Source organism: Haliotis asinina, unplaced genomic scaffold, assembly GCF_037392515.1.
Source record: "Haliotis asinina isolate JCU_RB_2024 unplaced genomic scaffold, JCU_Hal_asi_v2 scaffold_112, whole genome shotgun sequence".
Classification (NCBI taxonomy): domain Eukaryota; kingdom Metazoa; phylum Mollusca; class Gastropoda; order Lepetellida; family Haliotidae; genus Haliotis; species Haliotis asinina.
The window spans coordinates 22267-30577 of NW_027133976.1; the positions used below are offsets into that span (position 1 = coordinate 22267).

The following is an 8311-nucleotide window of genomic DNA, read 5'->3' on the forward strand; positions in this document are numbered from 1 at the left end:
CATGTCAGGACGTGGTAAAGGCGGAAAAGTCAAGGGCAAATCCAAGTCCCGATCCTCCAGGGCCGGACTTCAGTTCCCCGTTGGACGTATCCATCGCCTCCTCCGTAAAGGAAACTATGCCGAACGCGTGGGTGCCGGAGCCCCAGTGTACCTGGCTGCCGTTTTGGAATACCTCGCCGCTGAGGTTCTTGAGTTGGCAGGTAACGCCGCAAGAGACAACAAGAAGACCAGAATCATCCCCAGACATCTGCAGCTGGCCATTAGGAACGACGAGGAGTTGAACAAACTTCTGTCCGGAGTAACCATCGCCCAAGGTGGTGTCCTCCCCAACATCCAGGCTGTCCTTCTCCCCAAGAAGACGCAAAAGTCTGCCGGAAAGTAAATTTCCACCCACGCTTCTCCATCAACGGTCCTTTTCAGGACCACCAAATCACACAAAAGAATGCTTGGAAATATGATGAAAACAAACTGCAGCAACTTTCCATGTTTACCTTGTACAATCGAATCATTATTATCCTAATTAATACAATCACACGCATACACAATGTCAATTATTTAATCAATACCAAAATGATGATATCAGTTCTAATATTAATTACACTTTACAGTTAATGGTTTCTTTCACAGTTACAGAAATATATTTATCACTGCTACACGGATAGAGTGCAGTGGAAGGGAGACAACTTTTGTAGGTTTGAGCGGCGATCCGGTACATGTACGTTTGGTCTTAAACGTAAATGAAGAACGTCTGTGCCTATACAGAACATAGTGTTGGGTAGGTAGGGTTATGGCTTACTTCATTCGTGCATGTCTGGGTCAGGTGCATACGTCAGCTGTGACATGGTAGCGTGAAAGAACAGTTTCGGCCCTATCCGCCTAGCACTTTGGGGTTAATTCGTCTGAAATGGCATATAGGTGTGTGTGTCACAGTACATGTATTTGGGGTTAGGGGTGCAATGCATTTTCATTGTTTGGAAACGTGGGTTTGTAATATGTATAGAAGATAAACATCCATGAGTGTGTGTAATTCGTTTGTGTATATAAAAGCGAGGTTTTGCCCGTACTGAATGATATGCCTAAGCATAAATTAACATCATTGGTTGGTAAGTTTATTCGTGTCCCGAGTGTTTTCATTATCGTGTAATCAAGCATTCTTTTCGGGTATTTGGTGGTCCTGAAAAGGACCGTTATGATAGATATGAGCGGACCGCTGTTTAAGCTCGCTCCCCACGGATACGGCGGGCAAGCTGAATGTCCTTCGGCATGATGGTGACACGCTTGGCGTGGATGGCGCACAAGTTGGTGTCCTCAAACAGACCGACAAGGTAAGCCTCGGAAGCCTCCTGAAGGGCCATGACGGCCGAGGACTGGAATCGTAGATCAGTCTTGAAGTCTTGGGCAATTTCACGGACAAGACGCTGGAATGGCAGCTTCCTGATCAAAAGCTCGGTGCTCTTCTGGTAACGACGGATCTCACGAAGGGCGACTGTTCCGGGCCTGTATCTGTGAGGTTTCTTTACACCTCCGGTAGCCGGGGCGCTTTTGCGAGCAGCCTTGGTGGCTAGCTGTTTTCGGGGAGCTTTTCCTCCGGTGGATTTACGCGCTGTCTGCTTAGTACGTGCCATCTCGATTCACAAGTGAAACTGAATCAAACACAGTTGATGCTCGCTCTTGACGGGAGTCGGACTTGCGCGGGGAGGCCGTTGATTGGTCGATGAGCAGCTATCCTGATTGGTTGCCTTTCTTTTCGTGGTCGTACGGACTGACTTGACTTGGCTCAGTGAGTGAGTTTTCACACATGCGATGTTAGTGTATAAACTCTTGGCATCGGCTGGGGCAATTACTTGTAATAACTGCAAAAACAAGACAATAAAACGTAATGAACGTGTGATGTAAGAACACACTAGTGCTAATTGGTATCCGCTATGTAAAAAAAGTGTGTTTTTGCCATTATTATGCTAGCTAGAACGTAAATACAACTGTTTTTATGCTTGGTTGTCTTCTCCGAGGTCCGCGCGTTCCTTTAAAAGCTGAACCCGGCCTTTCCCAGGACATTCTGTCTGCAAATCTCTCAGAGTAAAGATGTCAGGACGTGGTAAAGGAGGTAAAGGTCTTGGAAAAGGGGGCGCTAAGCGTCACAGGAAGGTTTTGCGTGATAACATCCAGGGTATCACCAAGCCCGCCATCCGTCGTTTGGCCAGAAGAGGTGGTGTCAAGCGTATCTCCGGTCTGATTTACGAAGAGACCCGTGGTGTCCTGAAAGTTTTCCTTGAAAATGTCATCCGTGATGCCGTCACCTACACAGAGCACGCCAAGAGGAAGACTGTCACTGCCATGGATGTCGTCTACGCCCTGAAACGCCAGGGACGTACCCTCTACGGATTCGGCGGTTGAAAACTTTGTGTTTTTACCAACACTCTCAACGGTCCTTTTCAGGACCACCAAATAACACAAAAGAATGCTTGATAACTTGATTTTATGAAAAACACATTGTCATTATTTCATTTGCATTCTAAATACATTCACACACGAACGCACGCACGCACGCACGCACGTGATGCAATCGAATAAATTCAAATGCACAGTAAAATGTTAACCGATTCACACCAGTGAAGAGCATGAGTGAAACGATGATATGTGGAACCAGAAAACAATAACAGCCAGTTAGTAAGTGAGTAGATTAGATGCGTTGATTGTGTATTGTAATCAGGTATAGGTTACAAATTTAAACCGTTTGTTTGTTTGTTTTTTGTTTGTTTTGTTTTTTAAAGAAAAAGAAACATGGATAATTATAACGTTATGTATGAAGAATACATAGGGCTTACATTAATACTCGTGAGTGTTCTCTCCTATTTGTGTTTAGTTTCTACACGTTATGTTTTGTTGTGTTTCTCTGAGTCTAATTACTTGTTTTCAAGTGTTCTTTTGTGAGAGTTGGTGGTCCTGAAAAGGACCGTTGGGTGGTAAGCAGAAGCCCGTAGGTGAACTGTCTACTTGGAGCTGGTGTACTTGGTGACGGCCTTAGTACCCTCAGAGACGGCGTGCTTGGCCAGTTCACCGGGGAGGAGAAGACGGACAGCGGTTTGGATCTCCCGAGAGGTGATAGTGGATCGCTTGTTGTAATGAGCGAGACGGGATGCCTCGGCGGCGATTCTCTCGAAGATATCGTTGACAAAGCTGTTCATGATGGACATAGCTTTGCTGCTGATACCAGTGTCAGGGTGCACCTGTTTCAACACCTTGTAGATGTAGATGCTGTAACTTTCCTTCCTCCTCCTCTTCTTTTTCTTGTCGCCGACACGTGCGGCCTTTGCCTTTCCGGCTTTCTTAGCTCCTTTAGAACTAACCTTTGGTGGCATGTTGATACTGAAGCAGTGCAAGATTGTGTATATGGATTTGGCGATCTCAGGCCTTTTATACAGCGGATCGGATCGGAGGTTTTGAGCGCGCGGACGTCGGAGAAGACAACCTTCCCGGCAAAATCCATGTTTCGACCCGGTGCGCGTCCAGTTGCTTTGTATAGGGCCGTATAAATGGGCTGAGTTCGTTGCTTGTTGTTGCATATCGATAAAACTACCAACATGTCAGGACGTGGTAAAGGCGGAAAAGTCAAGGGCAAATCCAAGTCCCGATCCTCCAGGGCCGGACTTCAGTTCCCCGTTGGACGTATCCATCGCCTCCTCCGTAAAGGAAACTATGCCGAACGCGTGGGTGCCGGAGCCCCAGTGTACCTGGCTGCCGTTTTGGAATACCTCGCCGCTGAGGTTCTTGAGTTGGCAGGTAACGCCGCAAGAGACAACAAGAAGACCAGAATCATCCCCAGACATCTGCAGCTGGCCATTAGGAACGACGAGGAGTTGAACAAACTTCTGTCCGGAGTAACCATCGCCCAAGGTGGTGTCCTCCCCAACATCCAGGCTGTCCTTCTCCCCAAGAAGACGCAAAAGTCTGCCGGAAAGTAAATTTCCACCCACGCTTCTCCATCAACGGTCCTTTTCAGGACCACCAAATCACACAAAAGAATGCTTGGAAATATGATGAAAACAAACTGCAGCAACTTTCCATGTTTACCTTGTACAATCGAATCATTATTATCCTAATTAATACAATCACACGCATACACAATGTCAATTATTTAATCAATACCAAAATGATGATATCAGTTCTAATATTAATTACACTTTACAGTTAATGGTTTCTTTCACAGTTACAGAAATATATTTATCACTGCTACACGGATAGAGTGCAGTGGAAGGGAGACAACTTTTGTAGGTTTGAGCGGCGATCCGGTACATGTACGTTTGGTCTTAAACGTAAATGAAGAACGTCTGTGCCTATACAGAACATAGTGTTGGGTAGGTAGGGTTATGGCTTACTTCATTCGTGCATGTCTGGGTCAGGTGCATACGTCAGCTGTGACATGGTAGCGTGAAAGAACAGTTTCGGCCCTATCCGCCTAGCACTTTGGGGTTAATTCGTCTGAAATGGCATATAGGTGTGTGTGTCACAGTACATGTATTTGGGGTTAGGGGTGCAATGCATTTTCATTGTTTGGAAACGTGGGTTTGTAATATGTATAGAAGATAAACATCCATGAGTGTGTGTAATTCGTTTGTGTATATAAAAGCGAGGTTTTGCCCGTACTGAATGATATGCCTAAGCATAAATTAACATCATTGGTTGGTAAGTTTATTCGTGTCCCGAGTGTTTTCATTATCGTGTAATCAAGCATTCTTTTCGGGTATTTGGTGGTCCTGAAAAGGACCGTTATGATAGATATGAGCGGACCGCTGTTTAAGCTCGCTCCCCACGGATACGGCGGGCAAGCTGAATGTCCTTCGGCATGATGGTGACACGCTTGGCGTGGATGGCGCACAAGTTGGTGTCCTCAAACAGACCGACAAGGTAAGCCTCGGAAGCCTCCTGAAGGGCCATGACGGCCGAGGACTGGAATCGTAGATCAGTCTTGAAGTCTTGGGCAATTTCACGGACAAGACGCTGGAATGGCAGCTTCCTGATCAAAAGCTCGGTGCTCTTCTGGTAACGACGGATCTCACGAAGGGCGACTGTTCCGGGCCTGTATCTGTGAGGTTTCTTTACACCTCCGGTAGCCGGGGCGCTTTTGCGAGCAGCCTTGGTGGCTAGCTGTTTTCGGGGAGCTTTTCCTCCGGTGGATTTACGCGCTGTCTGCTTAGTACGTGCCATCTCGATTCACAAGTGAAACTGAATCAAACACAGTTGATGCTCGCTCTTGACGGGAGTCGGACTTGCGCGGGGAGGCCGTTGATTGGTCGATGAGCAGCTATCCTGATTGGTTGCCTTTCTTTTCGTGGTCGTACGGACTGACTTGACTTGGCTCAGTGAGTGAGTTTTCACACATGCGATGTTAGTGTATAAACTCTTGGCATCGGCTGGGGCAATTACTTGTAATAACTGCAAAAACAAGACAATAAAACGTAATGAACGTGTGATGTAAGAACACACTAGTGCTAATTGGTATCCGCTATGTAAAAAAAGTGTGTTTTTGCCATTATTATGCTAGCTAGAACGTAAATACAACTGTTTTTATGCTTGGTTGTCTTCTCCGAGGTCCGCGCGTTCCTTTAAAAGCTGAACCCGGCCTTTCCCAGGACATTCTGTCTGCAAATCTCTCAGAGTAAAGATGTCAGGACGTGGTAAAGGAGGTAAAGGTCTTGGAAAAGGGGGCGCTAAGCGTCACAGGAAGGTTTTGCGTGATAACATCCAGGGTATCACCAAGCCCGCCATCCGTCGTTTGGCCAGAAGAGGTGGTGTCAAGCGTATCTCCGGTCTGATTTACGAAGAGACCCGTGGTGTCCTGAAAGTTTTCCTTGAAAATGTCATCCGTGATGCCGTCACCTACACAGAGCACGCCAAGAGGAAGACTGTCACTGCCATGGATGTCGTCTACGCCCTGAAACGCCAGGGACGTACCCTCTACGGATTCGGCGGTTGAAAACTTTGTGTTTTTACCAACACTCTCAACGGTCCTTTTCAGGACCACCAAATAACACAAAAGAATGCTTGATAACTTGATTTTATGAAAAACACATTGTCATTATTTCATTTGCATTCTAAATACATTCACACACGAACGCACGCACGCACGCACGCACGTGATGCAATCGAATAAATTCAAATGCACAGTAAAATGTTAACCGATTCACACCAGTGAAGAGCATGAGTGAAACGATGATATGTGGAACCAGAAAACAATAACAGCCAGTTAGTAAGTGAGTAGATTAGATGCGTTGATTGTGTATTGTAATCAGGTATAGGTTACAAATTTAAACCGTTTGTTTGTTTGTTTTTTGTTTGTTTTGTTTTTTAAAGAAAAAGAAACATGGATAATTATAACGTTATGTATGAAGAATACATAGGGCTTACATTAATACTCGTGAGTGTTCTCTCCTATTTGTGTTTAGTTTCTACACGTTATGTTTTGTTGTGTTTCTCTGAGTCTAATTACTTGTTTTCAAGTGTTCTTTTGTGAGAGTTGGTGGTCCTGAAAAGGACCGTTGGGTGGTAAGCAGAAGCCCGTAGGTGAACTGTCTACTTGGAGCTGGTGTACTTGGTGACGGCCTTAGTACCCTCAGAGACGGCGTGCTTGGCCAGTTCACCGGGGAGGAGAAGACGGACAGCGGTTTGGATCTCCCGAGAGGTGATAGTGGATCGCTTGTTGTAATGAGCGAGACGGGATGCCTCGGCGGCGATTCTCTCGAAGATATCGTTGACAAAGCTGTTCATGATGGACATAGCTTTGCTGCTGATACCAGTGTCAGGGTGCACCTGTTTCAACACCTTGTAGATGTAGATGCTGTAACTTTCCTTCCTCCTCCTCTTCTTTTTCTTGTCGCCGACACGTGCGGCCTTTGCCTTTCCGGCTTTCTTAGCTCCTTTAGAACTAACCTTTGGTGGCATGTTGATACTGAAGCAGTGCAAGATTGTGTATATGGATTTGGCGATCTCAGGCCTTTTATACAGCGGATCGGATCGGAGGTTTTGAGCGCGCGGACGTCGGAGAAGACAACCTTCCCGGCAAAATCCATGTTTCGACCCGGTGCGCGTCCAGTTGCTTTGTATAGGGCCGTATAAATGGGCTGAGTTCGTTGCTTGTTGTTGCATATCGATAAAACTACCAACATGTCAGGACGTGGTAAAGGCGGAAAAGTCAAGGGCAAATCCAAGTCCCGATCCTCCAGGGCCGGACTTCAGTTCCCCGTTGGACGTATCCATCGCCTCCTCCGTAAAGGAAACTATGCCGAACGCGTGGGTGCCGGAGCCCCAGTGTACCTGGCTGCCGTTTTGGAATACCTCGCCGCTGAGGTTCTTGAGTTGGCAGGTAACGCCGCAAGAGACAACAAGAAGACCAGAATCATCCCCAGACATCTGCAGCTGGCCATTAGGAACGACGAGGAGTTGAACAAACTTCTGTCCGGAGTAACCATCGCCCAAGGTGGTGTCCTCCCCAACATCCAGGCTGTCCTTCTCCCCAAGAAGACGCAAAAGTCTGCCGGAAAGTAAATTTCCACCCACGCTTCTCCATCAACGGTCCTTTTCAGGACCACCAAATCACACAAAAGAATGCTTGGAAATATGATGAAAACAAACTGCAGCAACTTTCCATGTTTACCTTGTACAATCGAATCATTATTATCCTAATTAATACAATCACACGCATACACAATGTCAATTATTTAATCAATACCAAAATGATGATATCAGTTCTAATATTAATTACACTTTACAGTTAATGGTTTCTTTCACAGTTACAGAAATATATTTATCACTGCTACACGGATAGAGTGCAGTGGAAGGGAGACAACTTTTGTAGGTTTGAGCGGCGATCCGGTACATGTACGTTTGGTCTTAAACGTAAATGAAGAACGTCTGTGCCTATACAGAACATAGTGTTGGGTAGGTAGGGTTATGGCTTACTTCATTCGTGCATGTCTGGGTCAGGTGCATACGTCAGCTGTGACATGGTAGCGTGAAAGAACAGTTTCGGCCCTATCCGCCTAGCACTTTGGGGTTAATTCGTCTGAAATGGCATATAGGTGTGTGTGTCACAGTACATGTATTTGGGGTTAGGGGTGCAATGCATTTTCATTGTTTGGAAACGTGGGTTTGTAATATGTATAGAAGATAAACATCCATGAGTGTGTGTAATTCGTTTGTGTATATAAAAGCGAGGTTTTGCCCGTACTGAATGATATGCCTAAGCATAAATTAACATCATTGGTTGGTAAGTTTATTCGTGTCCCGAGTGTTTTCATTATCGTGTAATCAAGCA

At 45.9% G+C, this 8311-nt stretch overlaps 9 protein-coding genes across 9 annotated transcripts; 5 read left to right on the top strand and 4 right to left on the bottom strand.

Annotated features, from left to right (window-relative positions):
• The first annotated feature begins 1 nt into the window (after window position 1).
• On the top strand, window positions 2–382 carry LOC137271256 (histone H2A). Its single transcript, XM_067803977.1, has one exon. It carries the CDS (start codon window positions 2–4, stop codon window positions 380–382), a length of 381 nt encoding a protein of 126 aa, XP_067660078.1.
• Window positions 383–1214: 832 nt separating this feature from the next.
• Window positions 1215–1625, bottom strand: LOC137271246 (histone H3). Its single transcript, XM_067803968.1, has one exon. It carries the CDS (start codon window positions 1623–1625, stop codon window positions 1215–1217), a length of 411 nt encoding a protein of 136 aa, XP_067660069.1.
• Window positions 1626–2082: 457 nt separating this feature from the next.
• LOC137271241 (histone H4) lies at window positions 2083–2394 on the top strand. The gene has a single exon (XM_067803964.1). It carries the CDS (start codon window positions 2083–2085, stop codon window positions 2392–2394), a length of 312 nt encoding a protein of 103 aa, XP_067660065.1.
• Window positions 2395–2685: 291 nt separating this feature from the next.
• LOC137271258 (histone H2B, gonadal) lies at window positions 2686–3359 on the bottom strand. The gene has a single exon (XM_067803979.1). The coding sequence runs from the start codon at window positions 3357–3359 to the stop codon at window positions 2991–2993; it is 369 nt and encodes a 122-aa protein (XP_067660080.1). The 3' UTR covers window positions 2686–2990.
• Window positions 3360–3581: 222 nt separating this feature from the next.
• LOC137271254 (histone H2A) lies at window positions 3582–3962 on the top strand. Its single transcript, XM_067803975.1, has one exon. The coding sequence runs from the start codon at window positions 3582–3584 to the stop codon at window positions 3960–3962; it is 381 nt and encodes a 126-aa protein (XP_067660076.1).
• An 832-nt stretch (window positions 3963–4794) lies between these two features.
• LOC137271245 (histone H3) lies at window positions 4795–5205 on the bottom strand. The gene has a single exon (XM_067803967.1). The coding sequence runs from the start codon at window positions 5203–5205 to the stop codon at window positions 4795–4797; it is 411 nt and encodes a 136-aa protein (XP_067660068.1).
• A 457-nt stretch (window positions 5206–5662) lies between these two features.
• LOC137271242 (histone H4) lies at window positions 5663–5974 on the top strand. The gene has a single exon (XM_067803965.1). It carries the CDS (start codon window positions 5663–5665, stop codon window positions 5972–5974), a length of 312 nt encoding a protein of 103 aa, XP_067660066.1.
• Window positions 5975–6265: 291 nt separating this feature from the next.
• On the bottom strand, window positions 6266–6939 carry LOC137271260 (histone H2B, gonadal). Its single transcript, XM_067803980.1, has one exon. It carries the CDS (start codon window positions 6937–6939, stop codon window positions 6571–6573), a length of 369 nt encoding a protein of 122 aa, XP_067660081.1. The 3' UTR covers window positions 6266–6570.
• A 222-nt stretch (window positions 6940–7161) lies between these two features.
• Window positions 7162–7542, top strand: LOC137271255 (histone H2A). The gene has a single exon (XM_067803976.1). It carries the CDS (start codon window positions 7162–7164, stop codon window positions 7540–7542), a length of 381 nt encoding a protein of 126 aa, XP_067660077.1.
• The last annotated feature ends 769 nt before the right edge of the window (window positions 7543–8311 follow it).